The 27,755-nt window shown below is 42.4% G+C and overlaps 1 protein-coding gene across 1 annotated transcript in view; it reads right to left on the bottom strand.

Annotated features, from left to right (window-relative positions):
* Positions 1-27,755, bottom strand: part of LOC311142722 (pro-neuregulin-2, membrane-bound isoform-like) — a gene marked incomplete at both ends in the record, with an annotated part of 129,942 nt that overhangs the window by 43,344 nt on the left and 58,843 nt on the right. Inside the window, one exon of the mRNA XM_084178380.1 lies at positions 611-776. Coding sequence (XP_084034506.1) covers positions 611-776 — 166 coding nt within the window. The remainder of the gene's footprint in view (positions 1-610; positions 777-27,755) is intronic.

Genomic DNA, 27,755 nt, shown 5'->3' with positions numbered 1-27,755 from the left:
CCTCAATACAAGCCAGATTTGAGTGGGATAGATACAGTTACTTTCAGCAGGGTAGAATCTGACAGTTATCAAGTGTGTTATAAAAGGGGTCCTTGGTTTTATGATACCTGCTCCTTGTACCAGAAATAAGCACTCACACACCCTCAAAGGGAAGTGGTTATGTTAAAATACATAGCTGAGAGAAGCTATGGACACAGGAGTAATGTAGGCTATAGGAATGTAAAGATTTGCGATATGGAACACGGTGTGTGGAATCTAGGGCCCGGCTTATTCATCAACCCAGTAACCAACTTTGATTTAAAAAGCCCCCTAGTCTTTAAACACTTCAATGCTGCAAATTATACTTTCTGTTATTTCACTAATTAAGGAATTTGCTCATAATCCCCTGGCATAGCACTTTATCATCTAATAAATAATGTTGAAGTCTCTGTGTTGATGTTTCACTTTCAAAAATGCTTTTCATTGTTTGGGTCAGCTGGTAAAAGCATTAGGAGAAAACTACTGAAGGAGAAATGACTGCCTTGCCGTGACTTGTGACATTTGTCTGTTTTGTTAATACTACCACATGCTAAATGTGTTAGGAGCTTCAAGAGATTGTAGATGTACTCACTGGCTGGACTTTATTTTGACCTCTCTGCTTTTCTTGAGCTCACTGCCATCTTTGAACCATTTGTAGGTAGGGCTGGGGTTCCCTGTAGCCTCACATTTGACCATGAGCCTGCTTCCCTCGTCCACCATCAGTGGGTTCCTCATTCGCTTCAACTTTGGGGCAATAGCTAGAAAGAGACAGAGAAAAATAGTTAAAATTATACATTTAGCTACTGATTGGTGTTCACTTTTGAAATGGGTTTAAGACGTGAGAGAGAGAGAGAGAGAGAGAGAGAGAGAGAGAGAGAGAGAGAGAGAGAGAGAGAGAGAGAGAGAGAGAGAGAGAGAGAGAGAGAGAGAGAGAGACATACACAGAAAGACAAAGGAACAAAGACAAACATGTCAGGTCACCAAGAGCTCAGCCATCCATCAACTCTCTCGTATGGCCAGATGAGGTCACCAGAGCCACTGCCAGCTAAGCCTCTACACCATATCTTTAGACAAAGTCAGTATCACTGTCAAACAGCGTACATTTTACATTGTCTTCAATCAAACAGGAGCTAGCTTCAAGTATTCACAACGGAACAAAACACAAAAAAGCTATTTGGATTGATATGCTCCAACGAACACAACAAGAAATAACTTAAACTAATAACAGGACAGGGATGAACTGTTCCCAGCAGGCTCTCAGAATTGCTCTCAGAATGTGGTATGCTCGTAGAAAAAATGCAAGACCCAGTAATCGCTGCTAAGGCCTCTACGATTTCTTTCTCTCTACCTCTCATCTATATTGTGACATTTTTGTAAGCCATAGATTGACAGAAAAATGATTACTAAAGATGTAGCTAGATGTGCAGAAGGAGATGCCACCAAGTTCTTAAATGAACTACTATACAAATGAGGATAAAGTATAAAATTAGCACATACATGTTTGGTAATTACCTTTTATGTACCATTTATCAGGACAGAATGACCATTTTACTACCAATTATAATTACCAAGTATGAAGCTACTTATCTCATGTCCATCAGATAAGTATTACTGTTAGCTACCTTCTATCACTGGGATGACCTCTGTTCTCCATTGAGCAACAGTAACCAACGTTGATTGAAAAGGCTAGGGGGTAATGAAGCCGAGTTAGCTGATGAATGCACAACACATGTCCATCAAATGTCCAGGGTTAGACCATAGACCACACTGTCATGTCCAGGGTTAGACCATAGACCACACTGTCATGTCCAGGGTTAGACCATAGACCACACTGTCATGTCCAGGGTTAGACCATAGACCACACTGTCATGTCCAGGGTTAGACCACACTGTCATGTCCAGGGTTAGACCACACTGTCATGTCCAGGGTTAGATCACACTGTCATGTCCAGGGATAGACCACAGATCACACTGTCATGGCCAGGGTTGGACCACAGATCACACTGTCATTTTCAGGGTTAGACCATAGACCACACTGTCATGGCCAGGGTTAGATTGTAGATCACACTGTCATGGCCTGAGTTAGATCACACTGTCATGGCCAGGGTTAGATCACACTGTCATGGCCAGGGTTAGATTGTAGATCACACTGTCATGGCCTGAGTTAGATCACACTGTCATGGCCAGGGTTAGATCACACTGTCATGGCCAGGGTTAGATCACACTGTCATTTCCAGGGTTAGACCACACTGTCATTTCCAGGGTTGGACCACAGATCACACTGTCATTTCCAGGGTTAGACCATAGACCACACTGTCATGGCCAGGGTTAGACCACACTGTCATGTCCAGGGTTAGATCACACTGTCATTTCCAGGGTTGGACCACAGATCACACTGTCATTTCCAGGGTTAGACCATAGACCACACTGTCATGGCCAGGGTTAGACTGTAGATCACACTGTCATGGCCTGGGTTAGATCACACTGTCATGGCCTGGGTTAGAACATAGATCACACTGTCATGACCAGGGTTAGACTGTAGATCACACTGTCATGGCCTGAGTTAGATCACACTGTCATGGCCTGGGTTAAATCACTGTGTCATGGCCAGGGTTAGACCATAGACCATACTGTCATGGCCAGGGTTAGAACATAGATCACACTGTCATGACCAGGGTTAGACTGTAGATCACACTGTCATGGCCTGGGTTAGATCACACTGTCATGGCCTGGGTTAGAACATAGATCACACTGTCATGACCAGGGTTAGACTGTAGATCACACTGTCATGGCCTGAGTTAGATCACACTGTCATGGCCTGGGTTAAATCACACTGTCATGGCCAGGGTTGGACTGTAGATCACACTGTCATGGCCTGAGTTAGATCACACTGTCATGGCCTGGGTTAGAACATAGATCACACTGTCATGGCCAGGGTTAGACTGTAGATCACACTGTCATGGCCAGGGTTAGACCACAGATCACACTGTCATGTCCAGGGTTAGACCATAGACCACACTGTCATGGCCAGGGTTAGACCATAGACCACACTGTCATGACCAGGGTTAGACCATAGACCACACTGTCATGACCAGGGTTAGACCACAGACCACACTGTCATGGCCTGTCATTTAGTTTACCAGAGACTATAGAGTCGAGCATTAGAAGAGTGCAGAAGGACAGATGCTCGGAGGCTGAGTTAGCTAGGGGCATTTCCATCTAAAAGGACCCATGAGCACCAACATGTGAAGTTCATTGGAGCATTTCAAATTGGGAGTCAAATGAAAGCTAAGAGTTTATATCTTTAAGAAATTAAGGCATATTTACATTTTTCAAGCTTTTTCCATCCTAAAAATGTGGAATAAGCAAAGGCTTTGGTTTCGGGTCAAACAAATGGAAAAGGGGTCTTAGACAACATCTACCAGAAAAAGTGGTAGATGTCTTAAAAAGTAAAGACGACTGCCAAACTAATATCAACACATATTTATTTTGGGAGAAATGTTTTTCCTTCTCTAGGTTTTAGAAACATTGCCTTGTGCCTTGTAAATCCGCTACCAAAAACCCACACATCTTTAAGATATTTTCTCATTTCTGTCTCTCATGAGGAGGGAGGATAATGAAAGTTCACAGAATTAACAAGTAAAGGTGGACTGATATCAAGTTTGTTAATTAATTATTAAGTGATTCAATGATTAATTATGTTACCAAATCTGTAATGGAATTATAAATCATAGTAGTTACAAACAACAGTTGGGCCACCTACAGTCCTCCCTTCCACTGGCATACTGTTATGTTCAGCTCATACAGTGCCTTGCAAAAGTATTCATCCCCCTTTGTTGGATTACAACCTGTAATTTAAATGGATTTTTATTTGGATTTCATGTAATGGACATACCCAAAATAGTCCAAATTGGTGAAGTGAAATGAAAAAAATTATTATTTCAAGAAATTCTAAAAAATAAATAACGGATAAGTGGTGCGTGCATATGTATTCACCCCCTTTGCTATGAAGCCTCTAAATAAGATCTGGTGCAACCAATTACAGTGGGGGAAAAAGTATTTAGTCAGCCACCAATTATGCAAGTTCTCCCACTTAAAAAGATGAGAGAGGCCTGTAATTTTCATCATAGGTACACGTCAACTATGACAGACAAATTGAGGAAAAGAAATCCAGAAAATCAAATTGTAGGATTTTTTATGAATTTATTTGCAAATTATGGTGGAAAATCAGATTTTTTTTCTCATTTTGTGTGTCATAGTTGACGTGTACCTATGATGAAAATTACAGGCCTCTCTCATCTTTTTAAGTGGGAGAACTTGCACAATTGGTGGCTGACTAAATACTTTTTTCCCCACTGTACCTTCAGAAGTCACATAATTAGTTAGATTGCACACAGGTGGACTTTATTTAAGTGTCACATGATCTCAGTAGATACTGTATACACCTGTTCTGAAAGGCCCTAGAATCTGCAAGACCACTAAGCAAGGGGCACCACCAAGCAAGCGGCACCATGAAGACCAAGGAGCTCGCAAAACAGAAGTACAGATCAGGGTTGGGTTATTTAAAAAAATCTGAAACTTTGAACATCCCACAGAGCACCATTAAATCCATTATTAAAAAATGGAAAGAAGATGGCACCACAACAAACCTGCCAAGAGAGGGCCGCCCACCAAAACACACGGACCAGGCAAGGAGGGCATTAATCAGAGAGGCAACAAAGACACCAAAGATAACCCTGAAGGAGCTGCAAAGCTCCACAGCGGAGATTGGAGTATCTGTCCATAGGACCACTTTAAGCCGTACACTCCACAGAGCTGGGCTTTACAGAAGAGTGGCCAGATAAGAGCCATTGCTTAAAGAAACAAATAGGCAAACACGTTTGGTGTCCACCAAAAGCCATGTGGGAGACTCCCCAAACATATGGAAGAAGGTACTCTGGTCAGATGAGACTAAAATTGAGCTTTTTGGCCATCAAGGAAAACACTATGTCTGGCGCAAACCCAACACCTTTCATCACCCCGAGAAATGTTTTTCATTGGCAGGGACTGGGAAACTGGTCAGAATTGAAGGAATGATGGATGGTGCTAAATACAGGGAAATTCTTGAGGGAAACCTGTCTCAGTCTTCCAGAGATTTGAAACTGGGACGGAGGTTCACCTTCCAGCAGGACAATGACCCTAAGCATACTGCTAAAGCAACACTCGAGTGGTTTAAGGGGAAACATTTAAATGTCTTGGAATGGCCTAGTCAAAGCCCAGACCTCAATCCAATTGAGAATCTGTGGTATGACGTAAAGATTGCTGTACACCAGTGGAACCCATCCAACTTGAAGGAGCTGGAGCAGTTTTGCCTTGAAGAATGGGCAAAAATCCCAGTGGCTAGATGTGCCAAGCTTATAGATACATACCCCAAGAGACTTGCAGCTGTTATTGCTGCAAAAGGTGGCTCTACAAAGTATTGACTTTGGGGGGTGAATAGTTACAAATATTTTGCATCTTCAAAGTGGTATGCATGTTGTGTAACTCAAATGATACAAACAATTTTAATTTCAGGTTGTAAGGCAACAGAATAGGAAAAATGCCAAGGGGGGTGAATACTTTTGCAAGCCACTAACTGTTTAATTTCTCTTTCTGTCGTCTGGTGGTCAAAGCAAGACTGTGAAAACAGTCTGGTCAACCCCTCACTCTCCCGCTCTCTGCCACTCTCTCTCTTCTCTCTCTCCAGTTAATGTCACCTCTCCTGGCTCTTACTGCCACCTACAACCCACCCTCTCTCCATTTACTGTAAAAAGCAACCTCACCCACTGAGCACCGACCGACACTGGATATCCATTGAAAAGTAGTTGAAATTTGGTTGAAATGTAGTTGAAATTTGGTCATTCCACCCTGGCTGGACCAAATCTGAACCAATCATAGAGGTCTATGTTTCACAAGTTTGGACAGTACAGTAGAATAGTAGAGACCAGTACATAGAGCACAAGTCCAAACTTCTGAAACATAGATGTCTATGAATGGTTCAGATTTGTTGTGGTCCGGACCAAACAAATGTGATCTTGTTTGGGGGCAGAGCTCATTACAATAATCGGCAGTTTGTAGAATAATACCCAAATATGCAAAAGAAGGATATTGCAAATTTCTACCTTTGTGTACCTATTCAGGATACATCACCATGAAGAGAATGATATTCACATCTATAATTATGCATTTCTATATAGTACAGATCAGGGACCCATGATGTAATTCCTTTACCATAATTCCGTCACCGGATGTAAATCCACTTCACCTACTGTAGTTCAATAACCACAATATGTTTGTTTCAAAATCAAGGTTTTATGTCATAGCTGACACCCCATTCTTTCTGCAGACATCTTTGAATCTTAATTCGTAGCAGATATTTAACTTTGGAGTTTTGCGAAATTGTGGTCGCAAATAAATTGAGGGAGATTTTACCGTAATTCTATTGCCAAACTTTGCATCTGCACAGTTCTTCCAGTAAATTTGTTTTTGTGAAATATTCTGTGTAAATTGTTCAAAGTAGTCCTTTTGCATAGGGTTGTATGGTTTGTTAAACTTTGAAATCAATGGTTTTTGTTTGGCATTTTAAAGTAAAAAATCTTAGTCAAAGTGTAAATCCGTTACCATGGAATTGCCCCTAGCAACAGGGTCAGCCCAGCTCTGGGAGGATGGAGGATGGATGGGTAGAGGGAGGGAGGATGGGCTGTACAGTTGGCGTCTTCTCCCTCCCTATGGTCACTGGCCTGTTCTGCTGTCACAGCTGACAGCTGCACACATGTTAGTTGAGGACTGGGATTCCCCCAGGGTACAGAGGGGAGGGGTGAACAGGGGTGAAGGGGAGGGGCTTCTCAAGGTGAGGTTTCTGTCTTTCTTGTTCCCTCGCTCGCTCTCGTTCTCTCTTCTTCTCTTCTTCTCTTTCAGTCACATTATCACAGTAAGTCATCATGAAGTTCCAAATAATTCCCTCATGTCTCAATCTCTGACTCTTGTGAAAATATGCTGTTCATGTGGGAGGGAAATTGGAGCACAATTGGAGGTCTACTTAGAGCCAGTTGGAGCTACAGTATGTTTAGCAGGGCATCTATCATGGTACAGCTACGTGGATAACTGACAGGCATTGATTCTGGTGAAATTGGTAGGCATGGATAAGTATCTCAAAATGTTGGCTAGGATCGTGGTTAAGTATCTCAAATACAGTGGGGGAAAAAAGTATTTAGTCAGCCACCAATTGTGCATGTTCTCCCACTTAAAAAGATGAGAGAGGCCTGTAATTTTCATCATAGGTACACGTCAACTATGACAGACAAAATGAGGAAAAAATATCCAGAAAATCACATTGTAGGATTTTTAATGAATTTATTTGCAAATTATGGTGGAAAATAAGTATTTGGTCAATAACAAAAGTTTCTCAATACTTTGTTATATACCCTTTGTTGGCAATGACACAGGTCAAACGTTTTCTGTAAGTCTTCACAAGGTTTTCACACACTGTTGCTGGTATTTTGGCCCATTCCTCCATGCAGATCTCCTCTAGAGCAGTGATGTTTTGGGGCTGTCGCTGGGCAACACAGACTTTCAACTCCCTCCAAAGATTTTCTATGGGGTTGAGATCTGGAGACTGGCTAGGCCACTCCAGGACCTTGAAATGCTTCTTACGAAGCCACTCCTTCGTTGCCCGGGCGGTGTGTTTGGGATCATTGTCATGCTGAAAGACCCAGCCACGTTTCATCTTCAATGCCCTTGCTGATGGAAGGAGGTTTTCACTCAAAATCTCACGATACATGGCCCCATTCATTCTTTCCTTTACAGGGATCAGTCGTCCTGGTCCCTTTGCAGAAAAACAACCCCAAAGCATGATGTTTCCACCCCCATGCTTCACAGTAGGTATGGTGTTCTTTGGATGCAACTCAGAATTCTTTGTCCTCCAAACACGACGAGTTGAGTTTTTACCAAAAAGTTATATTTTGGTTTCATCTGACCATATGACATTCTCCCAATCCTCTTCTGGATCATCCAAATGCACTCTAGCAAACTTCAGACGGGCCTGGACATGTACTGGCTTAAGCAGGGGGACACGTCTGGTACTGCAGGATTTGAGTCCCTGGCGGCGTAGTGTGTTACTGATGGTAGGCTTTGTTACTTGGTCCCAGCTCTCTGCAGGTCATTCACTAGGTCCCCCCGTGTGGTTCTGGGATTTTTGCTCACCGTTCTTGTGATCATTTTGACCCCACAGGGTGAGATCTTGCGTGGAGCCCCAGATCGAGGGAGATTATCAGTGGTCTTGTATGTCTTCCATTTCCTAATAATTGCTCCCACAGTTGATTTCTTCAAACCAAGCTGCTTACCTATTGCATATTCAGTCTTCCCAGCCTGGTGCAGGTCTACAATTATGTTTCCTGTGTCCTTTGACAGCTCTTTGGTCTTGGCCATAGTGGAGTTTGGAGTGTGACTGTTTGAGGTTGTGGACAGGTGTCTTTTATACTGATAACAAGTTCAAACAGGTGCCATTAATACAGGTAACGAGTGGAGGACAGAGGAGCCTCTTAAAGAAGAAGTTACAGGTCTGTGAGAGCCAGAAATCTTGCTTGTTTGTAGGTGACCAAATACTTATTTTCCACCATCATTTGCAAATAAATTCATAAAAAATCCTACAATGTGATTTTCTGGATTTTTTTCCCTCAGTTTGTCTGTCATAGTTGACGTGTACCTATGATGAAAATTACAGGCCTCTCTCATATTTTTAAGTGGGAGAACTTGCACAATTGGTGGCTGACTAAATACTTTTTCCCCACTGTATAACCCATCATGGTAATTAGTGAATTGAGTATAGCTAGTTATGATTCCAATGGTTTGGCTGATAATAGGAAAAGAAGAGCAGTTTTTACATGGCAAATGTATTGTTTAAAAGGAAACTCATTCAATATATTCTGACGATGTGGCCTGGGAAAAAGAGCAGTGGTGTAAAGTACTTAAGTAAAAATACTTTAAAGTACTACTTAAGTAGTGTCTTGGGGTATCTGTTCTTTACTTTACTATTTATATTTTTGACAACTTTATACTTTTACTTCACTACATTCCTAAAGAAAATGATGTACTTTTTACTCCATATATTTTCCCTGACACGCAAAAGTACTCTTTACATTTTGAATGCTCAGCATGACAGGAAAATGGTCCAATTCACATCCCTGGTCATCCCTACTGCCTCTGATCTGGCGGACTCACTAAACACAAATTATTTGTTTGTAAATTATGTGTGTTGGAGTGTGCCCTTGGCTATCCCTAAATTTAAAAAACTAAGAAAATCGTACCGTCTGGTTTGCTTAATATAAGGAATTTGAAATTATGTATACTTTTACTTTTGATACTTAAGTATATTTTAGCAATTACATTTACTTTTGATACTTACAGTGCTATGAAAAAGTATTTGCCCCCTTTCTAATTTTCTCTACTTTTGCATATTTGTGATACTGAATGTTATCAGATCTTCAACCAAAACCTAATATTAGGTAAAGGGAACATAAGTGAACAAATAACACAACAATTACATATTTATTTCATTTATTTCATAAACAAAGTTATGCAACACCCAATTCCCCTGTGTGAAAAAGTAATTGCCCACTTACACTCAATAACTGGTTGTGCCACCTTTAGCTGCAATGACTCCAACCAAATGCTTCCTGTAGTTGTTGATCAGTCTCTCACGTCGCTGTGGAGGAATTTTGGCCCACTCTTCCATGCAGAACTGCTTTAACTAAGTGACGTGTGGGTTTTCAAGCATGAACTGCTCGTTTCAAGTCATGCCACAACATCTCAATTGGGATTAGGTCTGGACTTTGACTAGGCCATTCCAAAACTTCCAATTTGTTGCTTTTTAGCAATTTTCATGTAGACTTGATTGTGTGTTTTGGATCATTGTCTTGCTGCATGACCCAGCTGCGCTTCAGCTTCAGCTCACAGACGTATGGTCTGACATTCTCCTGTAGAATTCTCTGATACAGAGCAGAATTCATGGTTCCTTCTATTAAGGCAAGTCGTGCAGGTCCTGAGGCAGCAAAGCATCCCCAAACCATCACACCACCACCACCATGCTTGACCTTTGGTATGATATTTTACTGTGGAATGCAGAGTTTGGTTTTCGCCAGGCATTACTGGAACCATGTCGTCCAAAAAGTTGAATCATCTGTCCATAGAACGTTCTTCCAAGAGTCTTGATGATCATCCAGGTGCTTTTTGACAAACTTGAGTCAACTTTTTGGACGAGATGGGTCCCATTATGCCTGGCGAAAACCAAACACTGCATTCCACAGTAAGAACATCATACCAAAGGTCAAGCATGGTGGTGGTGGTGTGATGGTTTGGGGATGTTGAGATGTTGTGGCAGGACTTGAAACAAGCAGTTCATGCTTGAAAACCCACACATCACTGAGTTAAAGCAGTTCTGCATGGAAGAGTGGGCCAAAATTCCTCCACAGCGATGTGAGAGACTGATCAACGACTACAGGAAGCATTTGGTTGGAGTCATTGCAGCTAAAGGTGGCACAACCAGTTATTGAGTGTAAGGGGGCAATTACCTTTTTCACACAGGGGAATTGGGTGTTGCATAACTTTGTTTATGAAATAAATGAAATACATATGTCATTGTTGTGTTATTTGTTCACTTATGTTCCCTTTATCTAATATTAGGTTTTGGTTGAAGATCTGATAACATTCATTATCACAAATATGCAAAAGTAGAGAAAATTAGAAAGGGGGGCAAATACTTTTTCATAGCACTGTAAGTATATTTAAAACCAAATACTTTTAGACTTTTACTCAAGTAGTATTTTACTTGGTTACTTTCACTTGAATCATTTTCTATTAAAAAGGTATCTTTACTTTTACTCAAGTATGACGAGAGATTACGAACATTATGGACAAGTTGGCTGAACTGACTGATAAATAGGTCCACATTGAAAACTAAAGGTATAGAAACCGTAAATGACTTGGTAATAGTAAATACATGTATTTCCATGACAGAATTCAAAAGCAATTTTGGACTGACCAATGTAGATATTTTCAAATACATGCAACTTAAAATGTCCATATCAAGACATTTCTATTTGAAATCTTTTGGACATCAGATCAATCTTGAGGGAAGCGTATTTGAGGATATTCATATGACAGGCAAGATACACTACATGGCCAAAAGTTTGTGGACACCCCTTCAAATTAGTGGATTCGGCTATTTCGGTCACACCCGTTGCTGACAGGTGTATAAAATCGAGCACACAGCCATGCAATCTCCATAGACAAACATTGGCAGTACTGAAGAGCTCAGTGACTTTCAACGTGGCACCGTCATAGGATACCACCTTTCCAACAAGTCAGTTCGTAAAATTTCTGCCCTGCTGGAGCTTCCCCGGTCAACTGTAAGTGCTGTTATTGTGAAGTGGAAACGTCTAGGAGCAACAACGGCTCAGCTGCAAAGTGGTAGGCCACACAAGCTCACAGAACGGGACCGCCGAGGACTCTGGAGCAGTGGAAACGCGTTCTCTGGAATGATGAATCATGCATCACCATCAGGCAGTCCGACGGACAAATCTGGGTTTGGCGGATGCCAGGAGAACGCTACCTGCCTCAATGCAGTTTGGTGGAGGAGGTGGGGCTGTTTTTCATGGTTCGGGCTAGGCCCCTTAGTTCCAGTGAAGGGAAATCTTAACGCTACTGCATACAATGACATTCTAGACGATTCTTTGCTTCCAGCTTTGTGGCAACAGTTTGGGGAAGGCCCTTTCCTGTTTCATCATGACAATGCCCTCGTAAACAAAGCGCGGTCCATACAGAAATGGTTTGTCGAGATCGGTGTGGAAGAACTTGACTGGCCTGCACAGAGCCCTGACCTCAACCCCATCAAAAACCTTTGGAATGAATTGGAACGCCAACTGAGAGCCAGGCCTAATCGCCCAACATCAGTGCCAGACATCACTAATGCTCTTGTGGCTGAATGGAAGCAAGTCCCCGCAGCAATGTCCCAACATCTAGTGGAACGCCTTCCCAGAAATGTGGAGGCTGTTATAGCAGCAAAGGGTGGGGGGGACCAACTCCATATTAATGCCCATGATTTTGGAATGAGATGTTCAATGAGAAGGTGTCCACGTACTTTTGGCCATGTAGCGTATACAAAACCTTGCAGAGAGCCTATCCAACTGACAATCTACTGGAACCAAGACTTACAAATAATTTATATTGGCACAAGATGGCGGGAATGTTGGAACATAATTAACAAAATTTCAGTTAACGAAAATGTACGCTTAATCCAGTATAAACTAATGTATAGAATTTATAACACAAGAGACAAAATTCACAAATTCTACAGCACAACAGCAGAGTCATGTCTTAAGTATAAAATGAACAATGACTCAATAATCCATGCCTTCTGGGAATGCTATGAATTCAAAAAGTTATGCGCGGCGTTAGAAATCTTTATTTGTATTTATTGAATATTAAAACATACAATCTACCTGCAGTGAAGCCGCTCAACATTGACATTACATTCAGTTATCTAACAGACTCCCATCCAGAGCGACCCACAGGAGCAACCAGGGTCAAGCGCCATGCCCAAGGGCACATCGACAGATCTCCCACCATGTCACATGTGCAACCAGAGGGAAAAGAACTCTAGACCACTTTTACTCCACACACAGAGACACATACAAAGCTCTACCTCACCCTCCATTTGGCAAATTTGACCATAACTCTATCCTCCTGATTCCTGCTTACAAGCAAAAACTAAAGCAGGAAGTACCAGTGACTCACTCAATACGTAAGTGGTCTGATGACGCGTATGCTACGCTACAGGACTGTTTTGCTAGCACAGACTGGAATATGTTCCGGGATTCATCTAATGGCATTGAGGAGTATACCACCTCAGTCATTGGCTTCATCAATAACTGCATCAACGTTGTCGTCCCCACAGTGACCGTACATACATATCCCAACCAGAACCCATGGATTACGGGCAACATCCGCATCGAGCTAAAGGCTAGTGCTGCCGCTTTCAAGGAGCGGGACACTAATCCGGACGCCTATAAGAAATCCTGCTACGCCCTCAGACGAACCATCAAACAGGCAAAGCATCAATACAGGATTAAGATTGAATCCTACTACACCGGCTGACGCTTGTCGGATGTGCAGGGCTTGAAAACTATTACGGACTACAAAGGGAAACCCAGCCGCGAGCTGCCCAGTGATGTGAGCCTACCAGACGAGCTAAATGCCTTTTATGCTTGCTTCGAGGCAAGCAACACTGAAGCATGCATGAGAGCACCAGCTGTTCCGGACGACTTTGTGATAACGCTCTCGGTAGCCGATGTCAGCAAGACCTTTAAACAGGTCAACATTTACAAAGCCGTGGGGCCAGACGGATTACCAGTACGTGTACTCAAAGCATGTGCTGACCAACTGGCAAGTGTCTTCACTGACATTTTCAACCTTTCCTTGACCGAGTCTGTAATACCTAAATGTTTCAAGCAGACCACCTTAGTCCCTGTGCCCAAGGAAGCGAAGGTAACCTGCCAAAATGATTACCACTCACGTCGGTAGCCATGAAGTGCTTTGAAAGGCTGGTCATGACTCACATCAACAGCATCATCCCGGATACCCTAGACCCACTCCAATTCGCATATCGCCCCAACGGATCCACAGATGACGCAATCTCAATCGCACTCCACACTGCCCTTTCCCAACTGGACAAAAGTAACACCTATGTGAGATTGCTGTTCATTAACTACAGCTCAGCATTCAACACCATAGTGCCCACAAAGCTCATCACTAAGCTAAGGACCTTGGGACTAAACATCACCCTCTGCAACTGGATCTTGGACTTCCTGACGGGCCGCCCCCAGGTGGTAAGGGTAGGCAACAACACATCTGCCACGCTGATCCTCAACACTGGGGTCTCTCAGGGGTGCGTGTTTAGTCCCCTCCTGTACTCCCTGTTCACCCACGACTGCGTGGCCAAACACAACTCCAACACCATCATTACATTTGCTGACGACACAGCAGTGTTAGGCCTGATCACCGACAACGATGAGACAGCCTATTGGGAGGAGGTCAGAGACCTGGCAGTGTGTTGTCAGGACAACAACCTCTCCCTCAATGTGAGCAAGACAAAGGAGCTGATCATGGACTACAGAAAAAGGCGGGCCGAACAGACCCCCATTAACATCGACAGGGCTGTAGTGGAGCGGATTGAGAGTTTCAAGTTCCTTGCTGTCCACATCACCAACAAACTATCATGGTCCAAACACACCAAGACAGTCGTGAAGAGGGCACGACAACACCTTTTCCCCCTCAGGAGACTGAAAAGATTTTACATGGGTCCCCAGATCCTCAAAAGGTTCTACAGCTGCACCATTGAGAGCATCCTGACCGGTTGCAACACCGCCTGGTATGGCAACTGCTTGGCATCTGACCGTAAGGCACTACAGAGGGTATTGCGTACGGCCCAGTACATCACTGGGGCCAAGATTCCTGCCATCCAGGACCTATATACTAGGCGGTGTCAGAGGAAAGCCCAAAAGAATTGTCAAAGACTCCAGTCACCCAAGTCATAGACTATTGGCCACCGGCCCAAGCTCCCAACCGCCAAGTCACCAACCCACCAAGATCCCCCCACAGTTCCCTGAGAGCTGCCCCTCAACATTTTAGTCAACCATCCGAGGACCCCCACCTAAAGCCCCCAACCCCCCAAAAAAACCTCTCCCTACATTATTTTTTATCAACTCCCCATTACATATGTCACTATAGTACATTTACTGTTAATCCCCATCATTTAGTTACATAAATTTCTGTTAATGCATGGATGAATTAGGCCTACAGTCATTTACCATTCTCATTCTTGGAGTGGAAACATTGTTTGCAGAGTTCACAACCTGCTACACTTGAGAGAAACAAGTTCTGATTTATTTCATACCATCATTTAAAATTTTTCATTGTATTTTGTTAGGAGCGCTCCATGTGAGCAATGAGCATGTGTCTGCTTTTCTCTCAATGGGGTGCGTGCCTGAGCACGCATAGAAGTAGGCTAACTGGCCTGCTGCGCACAAATGTAGGAAAGTGCCCATTTGGGGATGTCTGATTTCTGATCGTCTTAACTAACTTGTTTCTCAGCCATTTTTTCTACACAGAGAGTCAACGAAGTCAGTATTTTTTAAAAATCCATTGTGAATGATAGTAGTTCCTCACAGTATTTGAAAAATCTTTCTAACACTCTCCCCCTCGATAATCACTAGGCCTCGGTGTGAAAGAGCAAAATGTCGTGCTCTGAGGATCCCATATATCCAGTGGAAACGTCATAAAATACCTGAACACATTTCCCCGGAATAGGCTAGTTGATACAATGTTGCAAGTTCGCTAGCGACACCATCGGGCCTGACCTTTCTATATACAGTCATTGGGCCGGGCCCAATTGATTTGATTGATTTGACACAATGTTGCGCTTCACTAGCGATAGCTCAAGTCAAGACAGATAGAAAGAGGCAGACAGGCGCAGCAGAGAGATTGAAAGAACCTGCATTTTAATTTTTTCTTAGTTGACAATAGAAGTTACTGCTTTAGCCGCCAATGGCTCACGGTGTCCATATGGCAGAGGGTGGCGCTCTCGCTTTAGAGGAATTTAAAGTTTTAGATTTGTATATTTTTCATTCCGATTTGTATTATTAAACATGTGACAAACCAAAACGTTATTATTGAAATGAAACTGTTCCACGAAAATGTGCATATGAAAATCATAACTGGCAGATCGGTAGAAATGGTAGAATAAATTGTAAGCTTCCCCAAATGCTGCCTAGGAATAGACTGTAGTGAACAGAGCGCACATTTCTTTGTACTGCATAATTACAACGGTGGTGTGTGTGTGAAAGAGAGAGATAACGAGAGGGGTGTTGTAACTAAGATTGTGCCTATTAAAACTGAGCACAAAGGGACAGCTATGCGATCCATCGCAGAGAAAAGTGCTCACCTCGATCCAGCACCAGTGAGTGTAAAGCACCACTCACTGTGCCGTGCCCAGCACTGTGGGTTAGTACACCTACACCTAAGTTTAGAATTGTAAACATATAGAAAATAGAAGTGGAAAACTATTGCGAGCACTTCTCCAGATCACTTGATATCCACCACAGGGGGAGAGAAGAGGGAGAGAGAGAGAGAGAGAGAGAGGGGAGAGGGACAGAGAGAGACCTGACTCAATTCAAACTAAACTGTCTATCATACAGCAGAGTGTGTGTCCAACTCCAAACCCCCACAACTGAATAGATAAGAATCATGAGCACACTCATGCAGCACCTGTACTTCCCGCTGCTATGTACTGGTGAACCGGTGTTTGAGGTGTGTGGTTGCAATATCAACAGTGCCTTATCTCTGGTATATCTTGGCATGCATAATTTAAGACTGTTTAAATTGTGTGCAGCGCAATGGACATATAATACACAATGTCTCAGGAAAGACTGTCTGGGTTGTCAATCCTTAGTATATAGAAAACAGTGGGCCTACAGGCCATGGGGAAAACATTTGCACACAAAAATGAAAGGCGGCGCGTACGTCGCATACTGTAGCTCCTATAGCCCTCTACATATAAAACAAGAGAGAGACAAGCACAGACACAGATCAGCTTTTTTCTAAGAGAAAGAAAGAGAAATAGAGACAGATGCAGCAAGGAATACTTCAGGAGAAATGTTAGGTTATTTGATGTGTAATTAATATTGTATATAGCTGTAGATATTATACACTGCATAATGAAACGATACCTAGTAAGCTAGTGTTTTGAGGGTGGACTGACTGTATTATCTGGCATTAAAACCCCCTAGAGTCTAAGCCTGGGGGGGTTTGTGGTAAATGGTGTTGCATCGTGCCTAAGAACAGCCCTTAGCCATGGTATATTGGCCATATACCCCCCCCCCCCCCTTATTGCTTAATTGAACAGTCAGCACTGTACAGACTCTGCCACAAGGAAACAGAACCAATAGAGCATCCAGGAATGGTTGTTATGTCATAATATCAGAGTTCAGATGGACCTGCAATCTGTATTGTTAGGGGATCTGAAAAACTAGGATCAGTCAATGGGAAATATAATTATAGTCTTAGGCAAAGTAGTCGGTAGACATTTTACAAATAGGGAGGTTCAAGACCCTCGTAAGACATCACAGTAAAATGGAGGGATGTATTGCAAAAGGAAATATCAAAATGGTGTTATACTTGGAAAGATGGGTTAATCTGTGGACATCAGAGGGTTGAAGTTAAGATCAGAATGAACGGTGGATTGGCCGCTGTGGGTGAAAATCCAGCACTTGCAGAAAGAGGAAATTAGGATATATATATATATATACTGTATATGTGTGTATAATTATTTTTCTACATGTATTATTTGTTTTACATGTGAGCGAAAATAGCTGTAAGTAGCAGTAGAAGTACTGTTGTCCATTAGTTTTCTCCAATCAGGGGAGGGGTGGTAGGGTTGGGGGAAAAAAACAAAAAAATAATAAGAGAAAATTAGGGTGTCCAATACAATCTAAAATACTACATAAATAATAGGTGATGACTTCAATTAAAACTGAACATGTAGGTGCACCAAAATAATCACCAGTCGTCCTCATTTTTGAGGGATTGCCCCACTTCCCCGACCTAGTAAAGAAGATAGGCCGTCTGTCCTAAAAACCTATATGGAAGAGAATGACTCATATTTCGTCTACATCCCTCTGTGGAAATCGCTAGGCGATATTGAGCTCTTCAGAATGTAGTGAGGTTTGATGGAATGTTTATTGCAGTAAGGTGAGTTCCCGTTTAAAAAGATTGCAGATATAGATGGTCCACTACACCACAACACAGAGTACTTCAACCCTACATAGTGTTCAGTCTGCAGTGTGCTCAGACAGTCCACTTGTAATGTGCAGTAAGGAACCATTCAGCCTACGTTCAGACAGTCTACGCTAGATGTTCAATACCCCTCAGTGTTCACTCGGTGTGATACTAAACAAGTATCCTTGCACAGCCTTTGGATTTGGAACTGGCCTTGATCATTCTGTGAAGATATTGATAGTACTTGATACTGGTAATGCTGACTATGCTCTCTAACCCATACCTTTGTCAGAATGACTGTATGTACATAGAAACAGCAGAGGCCTTTCTGAAGGATTAAAGATACAGTGAGATACAGTACAGTATGGAGTAACAGCAGAATAGCTTGGCCCTGTATACTACAGGGAAGAGAGGGGAACTGCTCCGTCCTATGTATGCTACATGTCCTATGGCAGTCAGACCCTACACCCTGCCTGGCTCTGCCACCTCTGCTCACTTTGCACTGCCATCCCTGCGACGAGCCATCGGTCATCCTGCACAACCCAGTCATGATGCCTTTCTATTCTGGCCCCACAGTCCTCACAGTGGAGGAATGACTTTCCTGCTACTGTCAGGAGGACAGCCGAGTTGCTGACCCATCCCTTCAAACAGCACCCTGGTTTCTGACCTGGCCCCTCCTTGTACTTCCTGTACCTGTGTAGAACATCTGACATATTACGTATACTTAGCACTATATAGTCTAGCTCCCAACCAATACGAATAACCAATAATAATATTCAGAAGCACAAACTTTGGTACGAGAGTTATGTGCCAAGATTTTCTCTGCTTCACCTTGTGATGCAACAGTGATCTGCAGTATTTCAAACTACAAATGATACTGACAGTTCAGGCATCATCTTTGCATTGTTGCTGTCAAAATGTCATTGTTATTTTTGACGCATTTACTTATAATGCTTGGATCAAGTGGTTGTTTCAAATTCCTTACTGAATGCAGTTATTGTAAGTCGTCCTGAATATGGTAGACGATATCAGAGAATGAAAATGCAAGGTTACCTAAGGAATAGCGTTTAGAAATACAACATGATGAAACATTATTGTTCTGATCCCAGGGTAGAATCTGTTCTTGTGGGTTAGCCTGTGGTTCCCCCCTCGTTAGTCCAGTGTAATGTGGCAGAGCTGCTCTTATAAGGATGCCTGACTGTATTGGAGCAGGCCCAGATCTAGACCACTTCCCTAGACAACCCCAAAAGTGTTATACTTTCAACAAAGATGCACTTTCTGGGGTTCCATCTATAATTGTAAAATAAATTGGTTTCAGTGTTTAAAGGGATACTGCGAGATTCTGGCAATTTTTCTACTTACCTAGAGTCAGATGACCTCATGGAAACCCTTTTTATGTCTCTGCTTACAGTATGAAGGAAGTTACAAATAGTTTGACTAGCATATTCTAACTAGCGTTAGCGTAATGACTGGAAGTCTACAAGTATGCTATCGTATTCAAAACTACCTTAATTGCCAGAATCTCACAGTATCTCTTTAAGAAGAAGAAGCCAAGTTAGTTTAAAGGAGCAGTTACATAAATCAAAAGAGTATCAGGAAACATCTATACTAGACCAGCAATTACACTAGTGAATTTAACCCATCAGTAGCCCATCCTTTTCTCTGTCCTTTGGAATTATGTGATAAGATGTGACAACAACTGAGTTACCTAGCTTCTATCATGTACAACATTCACATTGATGAAACATCTATTGACAGCTCTGTAAATCTTGGTGAACTAACTAATCAAAGGTTGTGCCATCTCTCTAATCTGCCTGCGATTTCTTTTAAATAACTGGAATATATCACTATAATGCAGCTACCATAATGCTTTTAGTGTCAATCTTTAGGAACACTAGTTACAGTGCATTCAGAAAGTATTCAGACCCCTTGACTTTTTACACGTTTTGTTACGTTACAGCCTTATTCTAAAATTGATTAAATAAACATTTTTCCTCATCAATCTACACACAATACCCCATAATGACAAAGCGAAAACAGGTTTTTAGAAATGTTTGCAAATGTATTAAAAATTAAAAACAGAAATACCTTATTTACAAAAGTATTTATACCATTTGCTATGAGACTCAAAATTGAGCTCAGGTTCATCCTGTTTCCATTGATCATTCTTGAGATGTTTCTACAACTTGAGTCCACCTGTGGTAAATTTAATTGATTGGACAGATTTGGAAAGGCACACACCCGTCTTATATAGCTGACAGTGCATATCAGAGCAAAAACCAAGCCATGAGGTCGAAGGAATTGTCCGTAGAGCACAGAGATAAGGATTGTGTCAAGGCACAGATCTGGGGAAGGGTATCAAAACATTTCTGCAGCATTGAAGGTCCCCAAGAACACAGTGGCCTCCATCATTCTTAAATGGAAGAAGTTTGGAACCACCAAGACTCTTCCTAGAGCTGGTCACCCGGCCAAACTGAGCAATTGGGGGAGAAGGGCCTTGGTCAGGGAGGTGACCAAGAACCCGATGGTCACTCTGACAGGGCTCCAGAGTTCCTCTGTGGAGATGGGAGAACTTTCCAGAAGGAAAACCATCTCTGCAGCACTCCACCAATCAGGCCTTTATGGTAGAGTGGCTAGACGGAAACTGATGAAACCAAGATTGAACTCTTTGGCCTGAATGCCAAGCGTCACGTCTGGAGGAAACCTGGCACCATCCCTACGATGAAGCATGGTGGTGGCAGCATCATGCTGTGGGGACGTCTTTCAGCAGTAGGGACTGGGAGACTAGTCAGGATCGAGGGAAAGATGAACGGAGCAAAGTACAGAGAGATCATTGATGAAAACCTTCTCCAGAGCACTCAGGACCTCAGACTTGTGTGAAGATTCACCTTCCAACAGGACAACGACCCTAAGCACACAGCCAAGACAACGCAGGAGTGGCTTCAGGACAAGTCTCTGAATGTCCTTGAGTGGCCCAGTCAGAGCCCGGACATGAACCTGATCGAACATCTCTGGAGAGACCTGAAAATAGCTGTGCAGCAACGCTCCCCATACAACCTGACAGAGCTTGAGAGGATATGCAGAGAAGAATGGGAGAAACTCCCCAAATACAGGTGTGCCAAGCTTGTAGCGTCATAACCAAGAAGACTCGGAGCTGTAATCGCTGCCAAAGATGCTTCAACAAAGTACTGAGTAAATGGTCTGAATACTTATGTAAATGTGATATTTCCATTTCTAAAAACCTGTGGTTTGCTTTGTCGTTATGGGATATTGTGTGTAAATTGATGAGGGAAAGAACGATTTAATCAATTTTACGTAACAAAATTTGGAATAAGTCAAGGGGTCTGAATACTTTCCGAAAGCACTGTATATACAAATCTATACAAGGGGCCATCAATACAATTTGCCCAATTTCGTATGCACCATTCTACCCTCACATTCTCTGCAGTGCTCCTAATCCATTGCTGATTGGAGCAACTGTGTATATACCAAGTTGTACAGGGAGTGGCTAAGGGTTTAGTACATCGAATATAAATTATTTGTCTCTAAATGATCTGAGCCATTTCAAGACGAGCTGTCAGTGCCTTCTGCACTTGCTGGAATCAAACACAAGGGAATGTCTAATCAGAATAAAGACCATGCATCATAGATCAATAGGAGACATGTTATATTTAGTCCAACCCCAGCTGCACACATCTCTCACAAGCCTAGTTAGAAAACACTTAGAGAAGACAGAGCCTCAGAACTGTCAACAGCTTCCTGTTAGGTTATAAAAGGAGGGCTAATGATCATTCTCACTGCAGGGGGTAAACACACACACACACACAGTAAGCAATCGCAGCCAGCCAGATGAGGCAGAGGGAGATAGGAGCTCATCCTCGGGTTTAACCTCAAGGTGTTTTTGCTGCAATGGCGACAGAGTTGGCGCAAAGTTATGGTGATCTCCAGCCAACTTTGTTAGTTATGTAACGTCCTCAGACTAATCCTTGGCTGAATGCATCCCAGCCTCTTACTGCTATAGGCTCCATGTAGCCTTGTGATTCCTGATAACAAGATAAACCAACCACAATACAAAACAAAACAACCCAAGCAGACAAACAGTAATGAATCTTCACCTATGACAAGATTACCAACAGCCTACTCATGTACCCTGCTCTTCTCATTATGTCTGGTTCAGCACATCGTTTTGTAAAGGATGAGCATTGAGGAAATTAAATGTTAAAATTGAGACTTGTCTACAAAACAGTCCAGAGAAAAAAAACGTTGTGCTTGATTTACATACATCCGCTTCTGCTACCCAATTCAGAGCAGCACACAGCCTGAGGAAAGCCTAGTAAGCCATATTCCCAGGCTCTGGTAGTCAGTCTGTCAGTATGGCAGAATGTTCCGCACCGATACAGAGGTCTGCCCTTGCTACACAAATCACAAGAGGTCTGCCCTTGCCATGCAAGCCAACAGAAACACATCCACTCTCCACCCAGCTAACAACAAATGTTCCCACAACTTTAGAGTCTCATTAGGTCATTATCTAATGTTTTCACAGGAATGTTCCAGTGACACGCAAGGACTGTTTCCAAGAGACCATTTCATTGATGTCAAATGAAACATGGTTGCCATGTTCTCAAAATATAACATATGTTTTAGACAAGTTTCATGAGAACGTTGTATGAACACTTGTGTCCGGTTTTCTGTGGGTTAGGAAAATATTCCATCAACTTTCCACCAAACATACACAGAACATGGTTAACATATTCTCAGAATATAAGATATTAATGTTCTAGAAATGTTTCATGGGAACGTTGCAAGAACATTCCTGTGTATCTGTCATCAGGCCATCACCTGATGGTCCCAAAGAAACGTTCTCCACAAAAAAATATATTGTTTCATTACACTGTGGCAGAGCCCATCAAGGCTGTGATTGGTGAACCACTGAGCCATTCACAGCTCTTTGTTGGCAAGGTGAGGGACACACACACACACAATGAATGCTTTTAACATTTAACATAGTGTTTTTATCTGACTATTCTCTCATCATTGATTTGATGTACTTTTTTCAGCAATTTTAGGGCTTTTTGTGTAGTGGTCTATTGTTGGTGGGGCATACAACCCTGTTTTAATGTTACTCCTGAATCACTATGATCAATAAAATATGTTTTCTTGAATGTACTTTTAATAGAGCTGAGATAAAGTCCATTCACCCTATTGCTTACACCTATCCAGTTGTTTCAGATCTACACAAGTGCCTAGGAAGAAGGGGTTAGGGTTTGTTCTGGACAGGGCCTAACTATACTGGCCCAATAAGCACACAACTTAGGGATAACCCTTATTGGGACAGTGGTTAGGGTGTTTGTCATTGATGCTGGTGGCCTGGGTTTGAAATCCGCTAGGGGAGTTACCCTACTCTAACATTCTTAGCAATATACAGTATGTTCATGTAATTATTTGGCTACATTTACAACATTCCTAACTTATCTAATTAAAATAAGACCCTGATCGAAAGATGAGAATCTGTAGGATTACCCCTTCAGCACAAATTAAGGCCACATTTCCACTACCTCTCATAAATGATCAGTTGTTATTAATTCTATATAGCTGAGCATCTGTCCATTGTCTTCTTGAAATGCACTTTGAAGTCAATCTCAGCTGTGTTAAAGGTACACACTCATGATCATTGAGATTCAGGACTAACATTACAACTGGGTAAAATGCCCCACCAACATTAGACCACTACACAGAAATACATAAAATGGATGAAAAATTAAATCTATTCCATGTGTGCCATTCTATTGTCTTTCATGTCAACATAAAGCAGATAAAACGGTCTGAACATTTTAAATCAGTCAAACACCCCAAAGCCATACAGCATGAAGCATGAAGACTATAAACTACAACTGTGTGTAGAATAAATGTACAGTCACAAGCAGTACAGTACAACAGATATGAAAGGTGGGACAAACTGAAGAAACAGTGTGCTACTTGAAAGCTTAACATAGTTCTTTTCCCTCCCCTAAAAGTTTTCAAATGGAGGCTCAGGCTCTCTTTGAGGTGCTGTTTTATAATTTTTTCCTCTAGACATAGCACTGCAGATTACCATCTGGTTAGCTATAACACAATGTTCCTCTCTGAGTCAATAGGCACATTGTCTGACTGGTGACCAGAGAGATAGACAGGAACATCACACACAGATAAATGGGCTGTAGTAATAATAATTATTATTATTATTATTATTAACAGGCTGACTGACCCACCAAACGGAAAAACAGTTGTTTAATAATGGAGCTGGGAAATACAGAACTCTGCAGAACTGTTTACCTAAGGTCAATTTTAAATTAGCAGAACAAATCAAATCAAATGTTATTCGTCACATGCTTCATAAACAACAGGTGCAGACTAACAGTGAAATGATTAGGGGAGAGCCGGGACGAAAGTAACACGGGGCGAAAGTAACATGGCCATTTTCTCAGATAAGACAGAAGCTAGAATGACGTAGTAAAGCCAGCACGTTCCTAATGTGGACGAAGAGCTCCATGCAAAGAAACAGCCCAGTCTGACCATGTTTCGCCGAGTTATCAACAAAAAGTGGTATTGAGCAACGTAAGTAAAAAAAACTGACCCGGAAGTGTTTTTCAGTTGTACAATTGTGTTTAGTTGTTTAAGGTTCCAAACATATGTCATTTTCTTAACCCATCTAGTGACAGCATAGGTTTGAAGTATCATGCTAGCTAGGCTTGGGTGTTAGCCTGTGAGAAGTTACAGGACAGATGGGTGGGACGAAAGTAACACAATGTAAACTGATGACCTGGAATAAAATAAAGTAAACATTTAAGCACAGGCCATTGTCTCCTCTAGTTCATATTGCTTTTATAATGTTAGCAAAATATCAACAAGTGACTGAATGTTTGAAAATTATACATGACACCATTAAATGTCTTAATCAATTGACTTGATGGATCAGCTTCTCACATAAGCTTTTATCGACAGGTTAGTGGTTAAAAATATATATCTTTATGATTCTGGGGGTCAATTACCTTGAGTCAAGCCATGGCAATGTGAGGAGAATAAAGACGTTTATTCTATCAAGACACGAGGAGCGCGCATGACAAGGACAGCTGGAGCGCACCTGATTGGTCGGGCTAAGCATTAATAGTAATTGAAAATGGTGAAAACATCTTACTACATTCCCATTAAAGTGAGATGAGAAAATGATGCTTAATATAACTTTTATGTGATCCATTTTAGTCCGATGAATATTGTAATGCAAAACATTGCGGTTGCACAACATTACGATGTTGACACATGGTTCATTTTCATAAATTTCGAACCCATAGCATTAATTATTCAAACTGACACAAACATGAAATTATGTCTGATAGTAAATTTGTTGAAAGTAAAGAGCATTACAAACCAGAAAAATTTAGATAAGACCGATTTTGTGCACTTCAAGTTGCCTGCAGGTAAGGGAGAAGATATACGGTCATGCCTGGTGCCCAAATTGATGACGTATGTCGCACAATGAGAGTCGAGTGTGGAGAGGAATGGATTCGGTTCAGTCAGTCGTCCTGATGAGCCCTTCCCAGCTAGGTAGTTTATATGCTGGGCTGGCTAGCTGGCAGCAACAACAGGATGGTGCTGGTTAAAACTTGTAAAAGAAAGTTATGTTTATTTTGAAGGGCGAGGGAGAAATAACTTGTAGTATTGGTCACCATCTGGATGTCACCATGACATGCCAATTAGCTAAAGTAACAGCCCGGTGTTAATGACCAGTGCAACTGTGTTGGGAGGTGCTTTGCTGACGTGAGTTGCATCCCACTGGGCTTTTACATGTCGCAGGCGGTATTTAACGTGGCCAATTTGTTCATTTTATTTAGAGTAGGATAGCAGCCTGCACCGAGAAATAACTTGTAATATTGGTAGTAACCATCTGGATGTCACCGTGATACAGTCTACACTGCTCAATGGGGAGAGTTTGCGCTGCAAGCTGGTAACATAACAACACGGGGCACAGTGTCCTTCACTCCCGCTTGCCGCAGTAAGGAGGAAAGTAGCTAGATAGTGTAGCCAATATCAGGCCAGAGACAGCTAAAGCACATTAATTGTAGGCTAGTGATTTGTACACGTACGGCATTAACGCCTACATTTTTGTAAAATATAATAATAACAATTACTCTGATAAAAGCTGAATGATTCTGAACACTCTCCCAATACATTTTCAAAATTTCTCACTGAAGTTTATAGCCACACGCACAAACTAGCTACCTAGCTGGGAAGGGCTCATCAGGATTACTGACTGAACCGAATCCGCTCATCTCCACTCGACTATTGCTGCGCGACACTATGTCATCAATTTGAAACGTCATCAATTTGGGCACCAGGCGTGTCTGTATAGCCTCTCCCTGCAGCTAAACGCTCTCTCATAACTAACTAAAACAAACGTACATCCCTTCTCCTAAATGTGTTAACAGCTTTCAGGCCAATTTCATGTCAAGAAGATTTTGTATTCTATGAGACTTTGGTGGCAATAGCCTAGATCTGAGACAAACCGATTAGAAAACGATGGAATAATCAGCACATTAAAAGAGAAGAAGCAATAGATCTTGAGCCCTCAGCCGTGGTGGTGTGACTGCTGCTGCTGTGAGGGAAATCTCCCTCTCTAAATTAGAGGGAGAAACCTGAGTATGGGCCTGGGTGAATGGGGTGTGGGGAACGAAAGACAATACAATACAGTGCCTTGTCTGTGTGACCTGCTGATATAGCCACGGTATCTTAGATCATAGTGTGACTTCCCAGGTCTCTGATTGAGTGTCTCTCCGGGGGCCTGGCATTTCAGACACGGTTTTAACACCCTAGTGAAGGCAGAATGAGGGGCGCAGGCCCTCTTTTATAACCCCTGGAGAGGGTTCACAGGTTGGATTACTCACACAGCCACAGATGCTTTAGCTTAGGCTACAAACCCCCCACACTGACACAAAGAGGACAAACATTTTTCCTCCCAGTCAGTATTGAATTAATGGTTAAACCTGCCACGAGAGACTGTGTGTGGACCCGAATATCCAAGACCCGACATGGGACCCGAGCAGGTCCGGGTCCAAATTCTAACTTTTCCCTCGGGTCCAGGTCAGGTCCTGTTTGATTGTCATCGGGACTCGGTCCTATGTAACTACAGCTGATAGACCCGAGTGGCCCCGAATGCACCTGACCACTGCTCTGGATAGCCTTTAGCATATTTATTTTATGCTAATAAGGTGAATTTATTGAATTATAGAAGGCCTAGCCAACATATAAATACCTATTTGTTAACCAGAAGAGCAACTTGGCTGATAAACATTATTTCACTCGGGTCCAATTGAGTGTGGTCCAGGTCGGGTCTAGGTCTGGTTGTCATCGGGTCCATTCGGGTTCAGTTCTTATTGGTCTGATCCAACTTCTTGGACCCGAGAAGACCTCTAATATGGTACCTAAAGAGAATGTTGAATCATTCCTCTAGTGTGGGACAGAGTAAAGTGGAGTAGGACTTTGAGATTGGGGTAGGTATTACCTGCGGCCGCGGGTCAAACTGCAGTGACATGTTGCGGCTTGCAGCAGCAGCCAGTGAGAGAGCACATTGCTGCGTTTGTGACTCAGAAGACAGCAGCTGCAGTACAATTCAAATGGCAGAGGGGTTTCCTGCGAGAAATGAGGGAACCACTTGGCAAAGGAAACACTGCCACTAAGAACTAAAGCTGAGAGACAGTGGACGGCCCTGGGTGTGTTCTGTTGGTCCATGCTTACTGTACACTGTGAGGAATACGGTTACTGTGTAATGTGTGATACTGTACTCTGTAAGCCTTGTCCTCAAGGGAGTGGGAAAACATGGGAGAACGAAACTAAACACAATAGTTTTAGGCTGCTGTA

Source organism: Coregonus lavaretus (assembly GCF_964263955.1).
Source record: "Coregonus lavaretus genome assembly, chromosome: 15".
In the NCBI taxonomy this organism is placed as follows: Eukaryota; Metazoa; Chordata; class Actinopteri; order Salmoniformes; family Salmonidae; genus Coregonus; species Coregonus lavaretus.
Note: the sequence above shows the minus strand (reverse complement) of the source record. Positions and strands in the feature narration are given on the sequence as shown.